A 19,894-nucleotide genomic window follows, 5' to 3' on the forward strand; every position below is an offset into this window, starting at 1 on the left:
TTTTTCAACTGATTTTTATCATTCAAACTGATTTAATTTGAAAACGAGTGCATGGACCCCTATTTTTTAAAACAACATTTTGTTTCATTTTGCAGGAAGATTATATGTGAACAAAATTTTATAAAACTGTAAATAGTGCAATTTTTTTAATGTTGATAAATATACAGCAAAAAAATACGTTTTTTTCTCAATAAATGACCATTTGATAAATATAAGTTATTTCTGAATAAAAAATGCATAAGTTTTTAGGATACTTATAAAGTACAGAAATTACAAATTATTTAACAAAAAACAATTTGTGTTTATCTTTTAAAACAAAAAGTTATGGCTTTCTTTCGAAAGGGAAAATACGGCCACTAATCTGAATTTTGAGCAAATATACAAAATTTCGACCTCATTTAACTCAAAAAGTAGCACATGAAGGTATATTTTTTATTACATATTTGATTTAATCAGGCCAAAAAAAGCCTATATGGAAATTTTCATTAAACTGTAAATACGGGATCAAAACTGTATCGTATGCCCTTAATCATCTATTGAATTGCAATCACATGTGACTTACAGTATATGTTAAAGAATCATCCGTTGTCAGGTTATTCCGTACAGTGATCAATCCTGTGTTTTCATCAATCTTAAAATAGTATGGTGCTGGAGGCTTGCCAACAATCACATAAGTAATATTGGCATTGGGTGCCGTGGATGGAGGAAGAGCCGACACTGTGACCCGTGGGGTTCCAACAGGGGTATCTTCTCTTAGACTGATAGAGTAAGGTCCTCCAAAGGTTGGTGGAGGAACACGTCTAATGGCGAAGGTTACAGTCGTGTCTGTATGCTTGGATGGATTACCAGAGTCTGTAGCCCTGACAGTCATCTGAAATATATTAATGCAATTTATTTTAGTTTGAAATGGAAAAAAAGATTAAAAGCAAATGGAATACTAGTAACTTGTTCAGTTGTTCAATTAATGAATTCTCTTTCAAAATAGCTTCCTGGCAAACCAAAGCATATGGATTAGAACTTGCACCAGGAAAACACTGTTTTCAAATAACACTTTGCATGAACAATAATGTAAACTTATGTTAGTAAAAATGACAAAATGTTCAACAAGGCAGGCCCGTTAAACTTCTTTTTTGAAATGTTAAAAAAAATTGTCATTCCGGAGTCTTTTACAGATTATTAAGAATATTTAATAACAAAATCAGTTTCGCATGCAAATGCATGTTACCTTATTTTGTGCAATGTACTTACCGTAAATGACTGTTCTGTGCTTTCTGTCAATGGTTTCTTTGGATAAATAACTCCGGTCTTTTCATCAATGTAGAAATAGCCAAATGAAGCTCCATTGTTATTGTCAGAAATTATCTGGTAAGTTACTGAATCCTATAGAAAATCAAATCAAAAATAAGTAAAGAGATTGTAGATATCTCAAAAATATGTTTTAAATGAAAATAAAATCTTATAAATTTTGTGCTTTCCTAGCCCTTTCTGAATTTACCTTCATCTGTAACATTCAACCCTAACATTTGAAATATTTTTAGAATTCTGGATTGAAAAAAGGGGAGTTTTGCATCAAAAATAATGTTTTCTATGATTTAGGTTTAAACACAAAGGGGTTCCAATTCAAATGTTAAAAAAGGGAGCTTTGCATCAAAAAGATTTTTTTTCTATGATTTAGGCTTAAACATGTTAAACACAAAGAAGTTCCAATTCAAATGTAAAACTAGATGTGTCAAAGCGACACGAATGGCCCGTCCCAAAAAGTTGAAAAATCTGCAATTTCAATAACACATGTGGACACAAACATGATGGTAGTCTCACATTGATATGTTCATAATTATAAATTAACTGTTAACAAAACTCAGCTCAAAATGTGGAGGCCTATAGAAAAAAAGTCTGTATAACTGTGATTTTCAACAATTTTCAAAGTTGTAAACCCTTAATTTTGGCAAAAATTAATGGAGAGGAACAAAACTTAAACTTGATCTGTAACTCATCATGGTTAACTCACAAACCAAAAATAAGCCCAATATCTGAAGGCGTTTAGAAAAAAACTCCATATAACTGTGATTTTCAACAATTTATCAAAAAGTCCAAAGCCCGTAATTTCAGCAAAAATTAGCAGAGTGGAACAAAACTTAAACTTGATCTGTAACTCATCATGGTTAACTCACAAACCAAAAATCAGCCCAATATCTGAAGGAGTTTAGAAAAAAACTCTGTATAATGGTTTGTTGAGGAATGATGGAATGACGGAATTTCGGAATTTCGGACAAGGGTAAAACTATATTGCACCGACAACTTGTTGCGGGGCCATAAAAAAGGGAGCTTTGCATCAAAAAGAATGTTTTCTATGATTATATGGCTACTGTGACTATTCAAGTCTTCATTTCTAAGCACCATAATTCCACTAAACAAAAGCATGTACCATTTTACTCTTTTAAATTTGACACATGAACTTAACCTGTGACCTTTCACATTCACAAATAAAAAAGTACATATTAACCTACCCCATCACCATCAATGGCTGTAATGTTTATAACTTCTGTCCCCATCGGGTGTAATTCTGAGACTGATTTAGAGTAGGGTAGTCCAATAAATGCTGGAGCGTTAACATTACGTTGGACTGTGATCTCAACGTTAGCTGTTCCCTTAATGTCTGGTGAAGCACTGTCATATGCCACAACTTTAAGCTGAAAAAAGACATCAGATAAATTTAATTAACTGATGCTTAATTATTCATAAATAAACTGGTTTGGAATTGAACATTGAAATTTCAGGGAAAAAGAAATTTTACTAATGGAAAAAATAATTTTTAATTAAATTCAATTCAAAATGATTTCAAATAAATTGGAAATGTCTAAGACAGAGCAACTCAAAAAATACAAACAAATCTTTTTTCTTTCAATACTTGATTTTAGATTTGTCTCCAATTAATAATTGGTTGTAACAAATTGCTAAGCACCTTTGCCAATAAATTCCTGGACAAACAGCAGGCAAAGTGAGCTTCTTCAGTAACAAGTGTATGAAAAAAAAAGCTTTGCGAGCTATATAGAGAGAAGGAGTCATTACTTACAATGTATAAATTCTGTGCTTTGGCATCATTTTTCAGATTTTGTATCACACTAATCTGTCCAGTAGTAGAATTAACTGCAAAGAAACTTGGTGCAGGGTAGACTCCATCTACTTCATACATTATCTGACCCTGTAAAAATATGTTATAATGCAAGTGAACCTAATTAAAATATCTCAAACAAATTCTCAAAACTATAGGATACTTTGAACAGACATGATACTGAAAAAAAACTTGTTATGAGCGTGAAAATGATTTCAAGGAAAGATTAATCAAGTACTGTGGATTCATTTATTTTCGTGGATATCAATTTTCGTGGATTGAGGAAAACTTGCATTTTTGTTGATACTTGATTTCATGGTTTTGCCAATCTCTGCAATCAAAGCCTATAGAAAATGTGTAATTCGTTGAACATTTGAATTCGTGGTTCACCTGTACCCACGAAATCCACGAAAATTGGTATCAAACGAAAAATAATGAATCCAGAGTATTGAATTAATTTTAAATATGCATTTTCACCTAAACTTTGATGATTAAAACTGACATCTATTTCAAATATATATAAAAAAAAATAATTTTGAACTCGAAATTTTTTTTTTTTTTTATATACTGTGGATTCATTAATATTCGTTGGATACCAATTTTCGTGGATTTCGTGGGGACAGAGGAACCACGAATTCAAATGATCAACGAAATACAGATTTTCTAAAGGAATGTATGCATACTTGGAAAAACAACGAATTTACATATCCACGAATATGCAAGTTTTCATCAATCCACGAAAATTGGTACCCACGAAAATAAATGAATCCACAGTATTATACATTCAAAATTATACATGAAGATTGAAATTTTTCAACAAACGTCATCAAGTCAGTAATCAATGACTTTATTATACCATTTGCAGCCGAATGCTTTTTTCCACACCTGTTGTAATATAATATCACTAGCAAACATTACAAAGACATGTCTTGAATGTGTAACTTTTATGCACACTTTAAACAATGGTCGATGTCACCTATCCCAATAATGACAGAATAGCATGGCAAAATCTTGATAGGCATCTTTTGCATCAGACAAGCAAAAAAAACAAAAAATGTTTAACTATTGTGATGCTGATGTTGATTCTGTCATATATTTTACCTTATTATCTAGGTTTACAGAAATATTGTAAATTCAGAAATTATTGCGAAAAAATGCGACAGGGTTATAATGGCAATAATTTAAATGCACATTTTTTATTTATTTATATGAATTAAACCTGAGTTTGCCCAATATCGCAAAAATTAAAATCGCACATAATTCTTACATGACGTCCTTCAAATGTTTGAGTACACATCCATGGTAAAATATGAATATATTGTTTGGGCTGTTCTGGTCGTACTTCCACTTCATATGCTTTTTAATGAATGAGCTAGCTGACGTCATAAAGTGATGAAGTCAGAATATAAGCATTTTACGGGAAAATACACGCTTTTGAATTCGAAAATCATGACAACAAGGAAAGGTAAACAAACTATGCTAAACTCTGTTATACAAGCCATTTTTTTATACAAATAAGACATATAGGGACAATTATCATTAAGATTCATTCAAAACTATCTAAATATGCAGGGTTTCCGCTGGCGGTCGCCATTTTCGCAATTTGCGAAAAAATAATAATTGTGGCAATAAAAATTCGTCATTTGCGAAAGAATTTGGCGAAAGAAATATATAGAACGATTTTTTTTCCTCCATCTTGTTCATTTACTTTTTTCAAGTTTCTCGGACCTTACCCTATCAGAAAATACTCGGAATTCACCTTGATCTCATTAAGGTTTGAACAGAAAATCAATAATCAGCTGATTGCATTTTATAGCCATCGACAACAAAAGACTATTAATAAAGGTGTTGATTGAATTGTTTGATAAAATGATACGGTTAAATGGCTTCCGCTAAATGCCACATACAGAATTTATTTACCACTTTGCGGCGCACTTGTTTGAAGCAAACTTTTGACGTCTCCTCTCATTTTAAAGATAGTTTAGAAAAGAAAGCTGTTGTTGTGACGAAAAATGTTCAAAAGCAAGAAAAATCTTGGATTTAAAACTTTAATTATCCTTTGACTTTAATATCGATAATTGATTAGGGAGACTACTTTAAAGTCGTTTGAGTGACACGTGTTTCAAGCATATATATAGTTTTACGTCTGAACTTTTTCATTTACGATGGTCAAGTGAAGAAAACTGTCGTTATGAAGAAATCTACCCAAAAGGTTGGGAAGAAGCCCTCGAATGAGAGTAGCCCTTCAATGTTATGATAACACATGAAACTAGGGATCAATTTCATGTGATAAAAGCTTTTGTTTTGTTTTAAAAACAACTTCTTAGTACAAAAGCATGAAAAGGGAACATCAGTATTTTTCTTTTTAAAAAACTTTCCCTACGAACTATACTGGTATTATATATAGTCGCCGTCAGCTGAAATTCGTAGCGGTTATCGGTAAAAATAATCTAAACTATCAATCGCGTTCACTCGAGATATAGTTTTTCACATTCCATTCATAAATCGCAAAAAGAAAAACCACTACTGACCTACCTTTTAAGTGATCGCACTGTAATAATCCTGACCTTCACTTTTTCATAGACGATTTTGAATGGTGGAATCAGCCATTGTTTTTACCGGAAGTGTTTCCGTGGAGTTCAATTTCATAAAATTTGCATAAAGCGCGGGAAACCTTATCACATCAATGAAAGGAACATTTCAGGAAACTGCGTACAGTGACGAATGTTGTATGTAAACAAATGATCCTCATAGAAACGAAGATGGCGGAATTACAATGGAAAATATTCTGGAAAATGTGAAGGTCAGGATTATTACAGTGTGATCACTTAAAAGGTAGGTCAGTAGTGGTTTTTCTTTTTGCGATTTATGAATGGAATGTGAAAAACTAGATCTCGAGTGAACGCGATTGATAGTTAAGATGATTTTTACCGATAACCGCTACGAATTTCAGCTGACGGCGACTATAATCAAAACATGTCCATTAATTTTGATATATTCAAGGACTTATATCTTCTTTATTATTAAAAGTATAGTGGCCCAATCATTTAGAAAAGTTAAAATACAATGAATATTTTTCCCTTCTAAGTTAAAAAAAAATTTGTTGTTTTAAAGTAAATGTTTAGTGTTTAATCATTAAAATGTAAACTCTTAAATAAGTTTGAGAGCATAATCATAGACACAATGGGGCAAAAAATCATCTTATTTAAGGGAGCCTGGGGGGGGTTACAAAAAAAAGTAAATTTTAAACAAAAATATAGTTATGTTACTTGGCGAAAAAAATAATAAAGTGGCGAAAAATATATTGTTTTGGCGAAAGAGGTGGCGAAAAAAATAATTGGCCCAGGGGAAACCCTGTAAATATGTTATTGTAAATAGTTTTAGCATGTTACTTATTAAGTTTTCTCTGTTCTTTAACGTCAATTTAATAGTGCGTTTATTTATGGGAACAGCAAATAATGACTTCACCTAGAGTGCTTCGATCCAAAACATTTGTCGTATTTGTCCTATTAGAATCGAAATAAATCATTGGGGCTTGAATATATCGTGATTTTACTACGGGTTGTCACTTTATGCCGATATTTTACACCTCGCTATCGCTCAGGGTAAAATATTTGTCATAAAGGGCCAACCCGTGGTAAAATCACAATATATTCCAGCCCCATGAATTATTTTTTAAATTTAAAATGACAAAATCGCAATAATAAATGCATGCAATAAATTCTGAATTTACAGTGCATGAACTATTCACTTACTCTCAGATCATTATCAGTAGCTGCAACAGTTTCAATGACGTTTCCAACTGGTTCTGTTTCCACAATGTTGGCTGTGTATTTCTGAGTTGTAAAGCTAGGTATGTCTTCATCACGGTCAACAGTAACAGTCACAGGGGCTATGTCAGACTTCTCTGGATTCCTCTGATCCCTGGCTGATACTTGGAACTAAAAAAACACCCAGATATTAAATACTTTACAAACAAGAGGCTCTGAATGGGGTTTACAGAATAGAGAATAATGGTCCCAGAAAATAAGATTTATTTTGAAAGATTAGAGACAAATTGGTGCTATAGCATACATGTGATTCTTCCGGCGGGAGTTAAAATCTCCCGCTTTTCAGACCCTCTTCCGTCCCTCCCGTTAAAATTTGAAATCTTTCGCTTTTTGAAAATGTCAATCTCGAAAAAATTTCAGTAGACATTTCTGTTTACAAAATAGAAACGGACAGGGAAAAAGTCCGAGAAACTCTAAATTGATATGGGAAAAGTCCGAGAAAAACGGAAGTTTTCTGTAATGGAATTTGTGTCAAAAAGGTAAATAGGAAAATAGCCTGAGTAATCAATGAAGGTGTTAAGGATTAGACTGTATATACAACAATAAAAGATGATTGGCATTTACGTATATATATAGCTAATTAAATATACATGTCTGGATGATTAAAAGTGATACTGACAATGGAACAGTTGTATAAACATCGACTTTAATAGATTTTGATGCTGTTGAAAACATGGAACAGACTTAGTTTATACTGAACCTTAAAGACAATAAAATCAACACAAATATGATATTTATGTCTTGTCTTCTATTAGGGCAATGGAATACCGATATAAGTGTGTTTGTCTTATAATTTGACAAAATACAAACTGTATCATGTTATCACCAAATACATGTACCCCAGCATAATATTAAAGAAGACTTAGTATCTAGCCAAATTTAAACATGGTGTAAGTCCAGGCCAAGGGTCAAGACCATGCTTACTACACTTCATGCAAAGCTGACTATGGGGCCCTAATTACTTGACCAAAAATATAGACAGCTACCCACCAGAAAGCTCACAACTCTATCAATTCAACACCTTCTGTTACAAACATGTTCAGTAGTGGTACTGAAGTTGACAATGTGGCTAAAGCAGAGGTACTTTTTGCCAACTATGTATGATGACTGATCACTTTATCTTTGAACTATGTATGATGAATAAATATTTGACCCCCTGCCCCTTATCTTCTATTTTACTAAGTAAAAATGGCTATGCAGGTGCTTGAAGGTATGGAATCATTGGTTTTTTTTTTTTAACAAAAAAGGAAGATATGCTATTTAAACACACACGAAAAAAACTTGCATATGTGGATAAAAAGGACTTAAAAAATCTCCAGTTATGAGGCCCAAACTCCAGCCGAAAATTTCCAAATCTCCAGTTGTGGCTTGACAACTCTGTCAAATGTATGCTATAGTAAACAGAATAACTGTGGGAAAAAAAAAAATTTCTTTCTCAACATAGGTTTTTAAAATTCTTTTCAAGGGAATTTGTAACATTGCTTGAATATTCTCTTTAATTTGTACAAATTGTAAAAATTGTAAAAATTAATACTCAATTGAAATTATAAGAAATCTGAAACAGATAACTTCTAAGTCATCATATACATATATATAACTACACTTACTGAAAATGTCTTTTGGTTTGTGGAGGCCAGGTCTTTGATTAATGTCAGCTGTCCTGTTACTGGGTTCAAATAGAAAAATTCATGGGGTCCATTTACTATTTCATATACCAATATATCCTGAAAAAGAGAAAAATATCATGCAAAAGAAAAAATAATAATTACAAAATATGAATATATTTGGTTAAAATTCTATTCACTACATTAAAAGGCAAATTGAAAGTACAAAACATATCTGGCAGTACAACACATATTTGATCAACATTCTATTCAATACATACATTTGGTCTCTTGTGAAGAGCTGCCTCATTGGCTATCATACCACATCTTCTTGTTATAAATAGGAAATACAAAACATATCTGACAGTACAAAACACCACAGCAGCACCTGACTCCTCAGAAAAATTGTGTCTTATATGAAAAAAAACGTCAATCTTGACAAAATTTTCCTTATAGCGGTAGTATATGTTTATTTACATATTGTAGATTCATTTATTTTCCTGGGTACCAATTTTTCTTAGATTGCAGAAAACTTCTTTTTTCGAGGATACCTAATTTCGTGGTTTGGCAAAGTCTGCATATAACCTCATAGAAATTTGCATTTCGTTGAACATTTAAATTCTTGGTTTACCTGTACCAACAAAACCCACGAAAATTAGTATCCAACGAATAATAATGAATCCATAATATTTAAAAAAAAATTGCTGCAATACGTACCCCATCTCTATCAGTGGCAGTCACCGGTGTACCAACATGTTGTGCCACCTTGTACTGGTCAGTGATTGGGAAATTGTACACCGGTGGGACGAAGTCTGGAGAGTTGAGATTACGTGTCATATCTATAGTCAGCATCGATTCAGTGGTTAACTCTGGGATTTCTGAGTCATATACAACTATCCTCAGCTGAAAAATTAGATAGAGGAGGTTTTATATATGCTAGTTGTGAACAAATATATAAAAAATGTTCAAAATTTTCTAAATTATCAATCAAAATACAGTCAAATCTGTATAAAAATGTCCTCCCCCTCCAGATAAGAGAAAACCTTATAAGGGAGATAATCTTTGAATTGATGTTATAACTGCATACTTATCATTGCAGTGGAACATGAAGAGGGTGATCAATTAAAAGGGATGACCTTTATAGCCGGTTTGTTTGTATATAAATAAGAAATAAAGTCTGAAAAAAAGATAAGGAATTAGCTAGCTGTGAAATGTGGAATATGGTGGGATACCTTAAACACAAAATGATGAAACCAATATCATTTAAAGTAAAATAATTCCTGAAGAATTTCAAAAGAAATAAATAGTTTACCAATCTTAAAGCTATATAAATATAATGAATCTAGAATTTAAAGAAGATGTACCTTGTACTGAAGTTCTGTGTCGTCTGACGTTAAGTTTACACGAGGGGTGATAACTCCGGTTGTAGAGTTGATCTTAAAGAAGCTTGGACCTGAACTGTCTCCTACGATGGCATAGGTCAGCTGGCCACTGGTCACCTATAAATGTATTTCAAAAAACATTCATTAGTTAATATTGATAAACACTGTATATTAAGAATTTAATGCATTCATTTATTATTGTGAAACACTGATTACAGTTAAATATGCAAAATTCAACTAAATGCATTTGAAAATTACCGCTAAATCAGGATCCTCAGCTTGAACCTGGTACACTAACTGTGTTACTGGTGTATCCTCTCGTAATTGTATGGTACCAGGGAGGTTGGAGAAGGTTGGTTTAGAATTCTTCACAATGTCGACTGTCAGGGTGGCATTGACAGTGTTAGGTGGACTTCGCTGGTCACTACCTTCAACGGTCATCTAGGTAAATAAATAACCAATTATATTTATAATTCAAGTGGCTATGGTAAACTATAGAGGGTCACACAAAAAGTTTTAAAAAACTTCAAAGAAAGGGAAATTAAAAACTAATAATATCTATCTTTTTCAAACAATTTTTAATTAGGGTCCTTGCTTAAGGTAGATTGTTACGCACACAAGAAAGAACAGGACATTGAAGAAATTTGCAATGCATACTTTTTTAAAACACATATAATAATTATTTCATGGCTATTAGAAAATATAAAAATTTCCATTCCAAGAGTTACGCTCAGCATAATTAAACTCAGCATAGACACCAGGCTTAAAATTTTAGTTGCCTTTAGTGTGTAGGTAAAGGTAATATGTTTGGTTAGCTTGCTTGCTAGCTGAACTATGAAGTCATTATTAAGTTTGGTATACTTACCCTCCTTGAACAGTATACTAGTCCAACAGATAACCAATCTATCTGTCTGTAGGACTAGACTACTCCTTAAGGAGGGTAGAATACCTAACCTAATAATGATTTCACAGTTCCGCTTACAAACAAGCTAACCAAAGATATTTTCTTTGCCTACACACTAAAAGGGATTTTGCTGTAAAAAGGCCAAATAAAATCTTTTAGTATCATATTTTGAAAACAAAATGGCTGACTTACCACATACTGTGAAACAGATGGATTTTTACTTGGTGACTGTCTGAGATACACATCACCAGTGCCAGATTGAATGTAGAAATAGTTCTTATCTGCTGGGGGTCCCATAATGGTGTATCGGATAGTATCCTGAAATCATAAAGTATTAAATAGTATTGTTAAATATGATGGAACTGTTGAATGGTAAACAAGACTTATATACATTGTAGTATTAAATAGAATCCTTAAATAATGAAACATCTAACTCTGTTAATTCATAGTTGAACCATGGAACTGTTAAGTCTATACTGTAACCAGTAATGCAGACCTCTTTCATAAGTTTCCTAGTAAATAGAAAAATATTTACTTGTATATTTCTTTTTGTTAAAAATAACATTATAACAAGAATCATCTTAGAAATGATTATATAGAAATGAACTCTAAATATGGTTTCTGCAAAAAAAAATATATAAAAGTACAATACTTTTGTACCAATATAAAACAAATCTTCACATAATGATGGATGACTCTTAACGTCCGGTGGCAAATTAAATGCATATTCAGAATTGACCAAAACTTTACATGCCGTCACTTAATTTTTCATTTTCAAAATTACAAAAATACCATATTATACCTGATCATTATCTGAAGCTCTAACAGAAGCAACGACTTGTCCGAAAGGATAGTATTCGTTAATCTGTACACGGTAGTTGTTGTTTGGCGTGAAGATGGGCGAGTTGACGTTTCGTCTCACGGTGATATTGACATTACCAAATACTGCATTGTCTGGCCAGAATGAATGGTAGGCTTTGATTTGTAACTGAAAAAAAATAAACTTACAAATGTTTTAAGTGTTAACACTCACTCTACAATTTTCAGAAAAATTAAATTCAATAAATTATTTATCTTATTCATGTTTAATTCAGTGTAATTTTAAGAAATTGATTTTTGGATTCCTGTAAAATACATCATGGTGTTTTATCATTTTATCTAATATATTCTTTCTATCACATCTTTTGACAGTACTTATTTCTGTAATAAAAGAGTTACAATACACTTCCTTAAAATAAAAAAATAAAAATAATTTTAATTATAACTTTTTGGACTTCATAAATGTTGTGCTCTCGATTTGATAAATCAATCACTTATAGAGTAAATAATTGCTCATAACAGAATGAAGTCTTACCAAGAAGTTTGTCTCTGTTGTTGTTAGGAGAGATTTCTGAACATTTACATTGCCATTGTTCTCTACACCAAAATATGCTATAGCTAATCCATCTCCAACAGCCTCATACTGAATAGAACCCTGAAAATGATATATCAAAGTTTCATCAAAAAGTATTTTTAACTTTACTTGAAGAAGTTTTAAAATTAAGAAGACTGTATGTTTGCTTTGGATGTAAATATTTCAGAGAAAAGTTGATTTCATGGTTTACCGAAGTCTGCATACAAGCAAGGGGCATAAAGGGGGGGTATCTGCACGGAAGAACGCGAAATAAAATTTCATTTTCAAAAATGCAATTTCACGATGAACGAACAATTAAAAATGTCTTGCACGTTGATCTTTTTACCGATTTCACGAAACACAGTGAATAACAAACTTTTACATGTTGCACGAAAATAACCCTTTACCACCCTCATGTGTACTTTACTGAGCATTAAAATTCATGGTTTTAACTACCCTTATATTTCATGGAAAGATATAACACTAGAAATGTATACCGTAACTTAAGATTCACTATAAACATTAAATATTTTGAAAATGAAAATTTGTATTAAATAAATCAGTTTAACAGACAAAACCAGGAAATTTTAAAGTTTTTAAGGAGGTAGACCTTGGTTCAGGGAAATAAATCATAAATATATTCCTAGCGTCAAGGTTACATAGATTATTTTCAATCTGTTTCAGTTAAATGCTTGAAATCAATTGATAACAAGAATGTGTCCATAGTACACGGATGTCCTACTCGCACTATCATTTTCCATGTTCAGTGGACCGTGAAATTGTGGTCAAAACTTTAATATGGAATTACAATTAGAAAGATCATATCATAGGGAACTTGTGTACAAAGTTTCAAGTTAATTTGACTTCAACTTCTTCAAAAACTACCTTGACCAAAAACTTTTACCTGAAGCGGGACAGACCAGAAAACATAATGCTCCTCTACTATTGTAGGTTGGGCATAAAAACTTGACTTTTAAAAATGTATAACTGATTTAAAGAATTATCTCCCTTAAATGGTATGCAACTTACAGTAGGTTCATTGTCATTATCTGTAGCCCTTACAGACAGGATCAAACCAGTTCTTGTCTCCTCAATTGTGGCAAAGTAACTTGACAGGTTAGGTGGATACACAAACTGTGGCGTGTTATCGTCACGGTCAATAGTTATAGCCACTGATGCTTCTCCATAGTTTTCTGGTTTTCCTTGGTCACGAGCTCTCACTCTGAACTGTAAATTATAAAATTATGATTTAAGTTTTATGAAAATGTGGCTGAAAAAGAATGCTGATTTTACTCCTGATCATATGCTTTCGTACATCATATGAATTCCTACTACACATGCATTTTCAGTGGAAATTGTGACGTCACATGCATTTTAAATAGTACGAAAACCCAAGAGACGAGGATATAAGTCACGGTAAAAATCCCTGAACAAAGCTCAAATGCACTAATCAATACCAATTGACCATCTTATATTCTAGGCATTCTGGGTAATTATATCAAAAGCAGACACCAAAGCATTGTTTTTACTTACTACCATCCTAAGTAATGTATACAATTGAATGGCGTACCATTCTTGTATATTTTTATTCTGAACAATGATATCACCTGCATTTCTTTGACTCTAAAATATGAGAATGATATATGTTGGTGTACTGATGTTACCATATAGATTTCTTTCTGGTTAGCACAAACTTTGTAATAAAATTTCATCAAAGAAACTTCCAAATATAAAATCTAAATATAAAAACATTTTTAGTATGTCTTTGTACTCTTTAGTTAATTTTTTTTTATCATAATCTAAACAATTTTTCTAGGGACATCTCTTTGGGTTGGTACTAGCCAAAACCCGACGATGGCTTAGAATTTTGGAAGCTTGATTGAAAAATAAAAAATAACCTAAAAACTGAAAATTTCTCTTAAAATGGACAAATAGAGACAATGTGATAGTCACACAATATAATTTTCTAATAAATTAAAAAAACACTTACACTGAAAGTTCCTGTGGGTGCAGATTTCTTCAGATTGTCTGATACAAAGATGATACCATTCTCTGCATTAATGAAGAAATACTTCTTGGCTGCTATACCATTAGCATCCTCAATTATACTGAACTTCACTACATCCTAAAATATAAAAAAAGTATAATTCCTTTTGTACTTTTAAACAAGTAAAACTGAAGCATATAGGTAATTATTTACATTCTACTTCTATTTCAGTCAATTAGAAAACACAAAATTTGATCTCCACCTCTCCACCAAGAAGCCTAGAAAAAGCTAAATGCAAAATAAAGTTGTGGCGAAAATAAGGTTGGTTTACAGTGACTGGTTGCTATAATATAGGAAAGGATGCTATACATGGCATATAGCATCCACACACAAACAAAACAAACCAATCAAAAGTGACGTTACATATGTTGTATCTGAATTAAGTTTTCTTGTATTAATTTGAATAAATTTCAGAAAAACAGTACTTGAAAACTCTCATTTTAAGATTGACAATAGAAATGGAGAATGTGTCAAACAGAAATCAACCCGACCAAAGAGCAGAAAAAAGCCCAAGGTCACCAATGGGTCATGAACTCTAAACTCACCCCATCAGCATCTGTTGCATTGACAGATATTACAGCTCCACCTATTGGATAATTCTCCTTGATAGAAATGGAATAAGATGTTGCTAAGAACACTGGGCTGCTTGGATTGCGGTTCACCTTGACATTGTAACTCTGTTCTGCTCTGACATCAGGTAGAGCAGAATCATAGACCTGGACACGGAGCTGAAATACAAGATATCAAATTCATAAGCTAAATACTATTGGAGTTTTTATAACTTTTGAAATTATCTTTCCATGCTAGAAACTTACCCAGTACAAAATTGTACAATTGTTAAGTTCCTTTCATACAGAATGATATGTTGCTGTGCAATTAAAATAGTAACAGGAATATCTGACACTAAAAGCATAGTCAGGTTTTTTTTTATTTTAGACTTTTGGTTTCCTAAAATTATTCACTACAAAACATACACTCAGGTAATTAAATTTCAAAATTGAACATCTGGATATCTTCTGCTTATGAAAATAGTTTTAGGACTTCCAAAATCTTCTCAATATGGACTATAAGAATCATATATTTTATATTATGATTGGATAAGAGTAATTAATTATGGGTTATCCAATAAGGTTAGTCGACCTTTTGTTAATCCATGAAATCACTTACTGTATAGTCCAGTAAAGCGAGTGGATCTGCTGATAGAGCAGCCTTCAGTGACACATCTCCTGTTGCTGGGTTCACAACAAAGAAATTCTGTGCTGGATACACTCCAATTAATTCGTAAACGAGCTCTTTCTGCAAATATACACAGATAATTTCAATAAGATTTGAAGAAATAGAAAACAGAAATATTGAAATTTAATGTCAATCTGTCTCTATTTTTCTTTTGACAAAAAAAAGGGGGGGGGGGGGGGGGTTGAAGTTGTTATTTGCTGATCATTCAGTGGTCAATATTTGTAGAATAATCAGAACCAGAAAAAACTTCAACAATATAAAGGAGTAGGTTCAGTAAGACCCCTTTTTGGCCCCAAAATATAGCAGTTTTACAAAATTCTTAAAATGTAAACCTTTAGTTTTTTATTGGACAGTAGAATGCTTCTGCTACATAAATATGGGCTGTTTTTGACAATACAATGCACATGTATCCGGTACTAGCACCATTAAGTCATGCTAAATTACTGAAATCCTCATAATTCTAGCATTTTAGTTAAATTTTAGACGGTTTTCGTGTAAAACGAAAGTGGCCGCATTCGTGTTCATCCTTAATATTGAAATGTAAGTTGTATTTTATGATAATACATAACATATATAAAGGTTGAGGATGAACACGGATGCGGCCACTTTCATTTTTACCAAAAACCATCTGAAAAGTGACATTTTTCGGCATATTAGGTAGATTTTTCATATTTGAGCTTAAATCGGATCGTTTTTAATGACTAAATCTGTTAAAATCTTTCACATAAACTAATTAATTCAAATAAAATAGACACTTTAGTGTTTAAAAAGTGGTCAAAATCTTTCGTCAGATGAACCTGAAATTTGAGGCCAAAATCGGTCCTTACCGGACCTACTCCTTTATCATGAAGATTCTGTAAAATTGAGTCAACCATAAAAATGATATGCCTTTGAAACAGACAGATATTTGGAATAGAAATATTATCAGGTGGCAAAATAAAAATTAAATTTCAAACTGCATATATCTAGTTTCTATAATGCAGGAACATAAATACACAAAACACTTTACCTAATATGTCAAATATTGGAATTAATGAAACAAAAATAAATGGATGCATGGTATACACATATTTTGAGTTGTACTTTTAATATGAATGTGTTAAATCAACGTCAGTTCTTACTGTGAAGTAATATCATATGCAATGTGACATAGAAAATTAACGGGAAAGTGCACAAATTCAAAAGTCGTCTATTACCTTAAGATCTGGGTCTGTAGCATTGACTCGGTAGAAATTAACATTCATTGCTTGGTCAAATCTGATTTCTGTGTTAAATGTTGAATCTGTAAATCTAGGTGGTATATCTGCAGCCTCACGGAGGATCAGTATCTGGACAGTGGCATTAGAAGCTTGACCACGACCATCCATAACTTGAACAATCATCTAATCAAGGAAGATATTATAAATAAATCAATATAGAATATCATATGACAGTTTTAATTGGGGTTGGGGTACTTCATGTCAGTTTCTCTATAAGACTATTTTCTCTATTTTTAATTTATTTTGTCCATTATTCTTTTAGGAAATATTTTTCCCTTTATTTTTCTTTTTCTTTTCTTTATTATGTTATTTTTTTGCAATTATTCTCTAATTTGTAAACCTCATCCATCCCATCTGATTTTTTTCAATATCATCACCGCATCAACGATAAGCCAGCAAACTGTACCCTCGGTAAAAAAAAATTTCGTGGGTGAAATTTTCATCGAGGTGTCGCACGTTAGCTTTAACTTCCCTCCATTTTGATATTTTCCTAAGAATTTATTTACTTAAGATTTGAGTCACAGTGCTATAATATTGTTACTATAAACCAACTAATTTTTGCTAGTGATTCATTTACATGACTTTGTTTTTTTTATCAATAGGTGTGTTTTTGGAAAGTCAGTGATAATGTGGCTTTGATACTTGCATCATTTTTATTGACAATATTGATCATTGGAGTTAAGAGGTTATTTATTATTGATTTTGTATACATATCAAAAAACATGTAGATATGGTCAGTGGTGATACATGTACTTACATTATAAGTATTGACAGGTGTCGAGTCAGAGGTCAGCGGTTGTTTGTTAACAATCACTCCTGTACTCGGGTCTATGAAGAAGATGTCCATACCATTGCTAGTAGCCTGTACTATCTCATAGGTCAAGGTATCCTATAAATAGAAAAAAGAATGACATACATTTATATATTTTTTAATTTCATTGGAAAAGAATTCAAATTAGAAAAACAAAATTAAGATACTGTGGATTCCTTTATTTGCCTGGGTATCAATTTTCATGGAATGCTGAAAACTTGCATTTTCATGGATATTTAATTTTGTGGATTTGCAAATCTCTCTTTACAAAGACTATTGAAAATATGTTATTCATTGAACATTTGAATACATTTGAAATCATGGTTCACCTCTACCCACGAAAATTGGTAACTTATGAAAAATAATGAATCCACAGTAACATATTTTTGAAAATACTTGTCGTCTGCCTTAAAAAAAATCTAATCAATGTCAATATAATGCTTTATTCTGTTGATTTTTTTATTGTGTATATTAATGATCTTGTTGTTATTTTTTATTTCCATTTTGTTATGTTGTGTCACATACTATAAATATGTAGTTTTATGGCCATAAAGATTTGAATTGTTGATTTTTAATGAGATATCTCACTTTATTATGTGTAGCCAGTCAAGGTCATTAAAAACTTCCATCATCAACTGTATTATGCATCTTTAAAATGGTGTTATTTATAGATAATTTAGAATGCTTCAATTTTTTTCTTTCAAATATCAGCTATAATATAGATCTTGAGAGTGCAAAATTATCCCATTTGGTTTTTTTTATAGATAATTTAGAATGCTAAAAAAATTTATTTCTCAAATATCAGTTATTATACATATCTGAAGAGTGCAAAATTATCCCTATAGCTTTTTTATCCTATTTTTCTCTACTCTTAATTGTTTTCCCCATTTTCTATATAATTTGTCCATATTCACCATTCTGTAAACCCCATTCAGACCCCCACTTATTAGTACAAATAATGTACCTTGTCTTGATCTACTGCATCAATATCCACAATTTCTGAGCCAACAGTTGTATTCTCTCGTATCTGTACGAAGTAGTTAGACGAAGGCTGGAATTGAGGTGCATTAGGATTCCTATTGATGGTGATAGTAATATCAGCTGTCGCTCTAAGATCGGGGATCTGTGAGTCATAGGCAACCACTTTCAGCTGGAAAATAAATAAATTTGAGACATCATTTTTACTTTAATATTTTCTACAATAAAATATCCGTCCACTTTTTGAAATTCCATGTGTACATATTTTTATTACTAAAAACTTTGCATCGAAGATTAAATTTATTTAAACTGTACAGTTTTACTTTTTAATAATTCTTATAATTCATCTATTGTATATCTGCATTTGTTTTACATATAACTTGACTTACTTTGAAGGATCAAAGATTTTTTTTTTTTTTGGAGTTACCACAATTTCATGGATGCAGGAAATTGTACTTTGTTAATATCTGATTTTGTGGTAAGGCCTGAATTTTGTTCACATTCTAGCATACAAAAATTTGTACATTATTAAACATTCAAATTTGCAGTTCACTTCTCCCAAAGATAATTGATATACCAGGAAAAAAAATAATGAATTCATAATATTTGTTTTACATGTAACTTAGTAAGTGTAATGGAAAAAAGATTGAGGAATTTATCCATTGTCTATCTCTGATTGTTTTACATGTAAATTTCATCTTTTATATAAGCTTTAGATTTCAAATATTTTGGCCACGAGCATCACTGAAGAGACATATATTGTCGAAATGCGCATCTGGTGCAAGAAAATTGGTACCGTTAATTTTATTATAGGATCCAAGATTGAGAAATTTATCAATTGTCTATCTTTCTCTGCTTTAAATGTAAGCTAACTTACCGTGTAGGTTCCTAGATTCAGGACATCATTTCTCACGTCTCTCTTTACTGTAATTGTACCGTTAGTGGATTCAACAGTAAAGTAATCTGGAGCAGGATACACACCAATGGCTTCATAAACCATTGAGCCCTGAAAATATTAAATTAAAAAATTTACAAAATTGAATATAAATTAAGAAACATGCTTTCTGTAACTTTTAAACAGATCGCCAATTTTTGTAAGAAATAAGAGTCTGAATCAAATTTGTTTATAATATAACTAATGCATAGATAAGGTTACATAAATGTTTGCTATTTAGAAAAAAAACAGGGTTTCAAATAAACGTATTTACACTTTTGGTATTCTTCTGAATTTTGTCCCTGAAAGACCTTTAATTAGATCTACTCTGAATAAACTTCTGACGTTGAGCAACAATCACTTTTTAAGTGTGACGTCAAATGTTTTGAGTTGTGATGTCAATG

General features: G+C 31.7%; 1 protein-coding gene across 1 annotated transcript in view; it reads right to left on the reverse strand.

Annotated features, from left to right (window-relative positions):
- The window catches only part of LOC143046539 (uncharacterized), a 189,104-nt gene that overhangs the window by 37,506 nt on the left and 131,704 nt on the right, over positions 1-19,894 (reverse strand). Inside the window, exons 122-141 of the mRNA XM_076219695.1 lie at positions 19,434-19,562; positions 18,543-18,728; positions 17,525-17,656; positions 16,705-16,890; positions 15,440-15,568; positions 14,818-15,000; positions 14,216-14,350; positions 13,255-13,452; positions 12,187-12,306; positions 11,635-11,820; positions 11,025-11,150; positions 10,187-10,369; positions 9,911-10,045; positions 9,264-9,449; positions 8,550-8,666; positions 6,868-7,053; positions 3,074-3,202; positions 2,508-2,690; positions 1,249-1,380; positions 563-871 (exon numbers count right to left, since the gene is read on the reverse strand). Coding sequence (XP_076075810.1) covers positions 563-871; positions 1,249-1,380; positions 2,508-2,690; positions 3,074-3,202; positions 6,868-7,053; positions 8,550-8,666; positions 9,264-9,449; positions 9,911-10,045; positions 10,187-10,369; positions 11,025-11,150; positions 11,635-11,820; positions 12,187-12,306; positions 13,255-13,452; positions 14,216-14,350; positions 14,818-15,000; positions 15,440-15,568; positions 16,705-16,890; positions 17,525-17,656; positions 18,543-18,728; positions 19,434-19,562 — 3,270 coding nt within the window. The remainder of the gene's footprint in view (positions 1-562; positions 872-1,248; positions 1,381-2,507; positions 2,691-3,073; positions 3,203-6,867; positions 7,054-8,549; positions 8,667-9,263; positions 9,450-9,910; positions 10,046-10,186; positions 10,370-11,024; positions 11,151-11,634; positions 11,821-12,186; positions 12,307-13,254; positions 13,453-14,215; positions 14,351-14,817; positions 15,001-15,439; positions 15,569-16,704; positions 16,891-17,524; positions 17,657-18,542; positions 18,729-19,433; positions 19,563-19,894) is intronic.

This window comes from Mytilus galloprovincialis, chromosome 9 (assembly GCF_965363235.1).
Source record: "Mytilus galloprovincialis chromosome 9, xbMytGall1.hap1.1, whole genome shotgun sequence".
Lineage (NCBI taxonomy): Eukaryota > Metazoa > Mollusca > Bivalvia > Mytilida > Mytilidae > Mytilus > Mytilus galloprovincialis.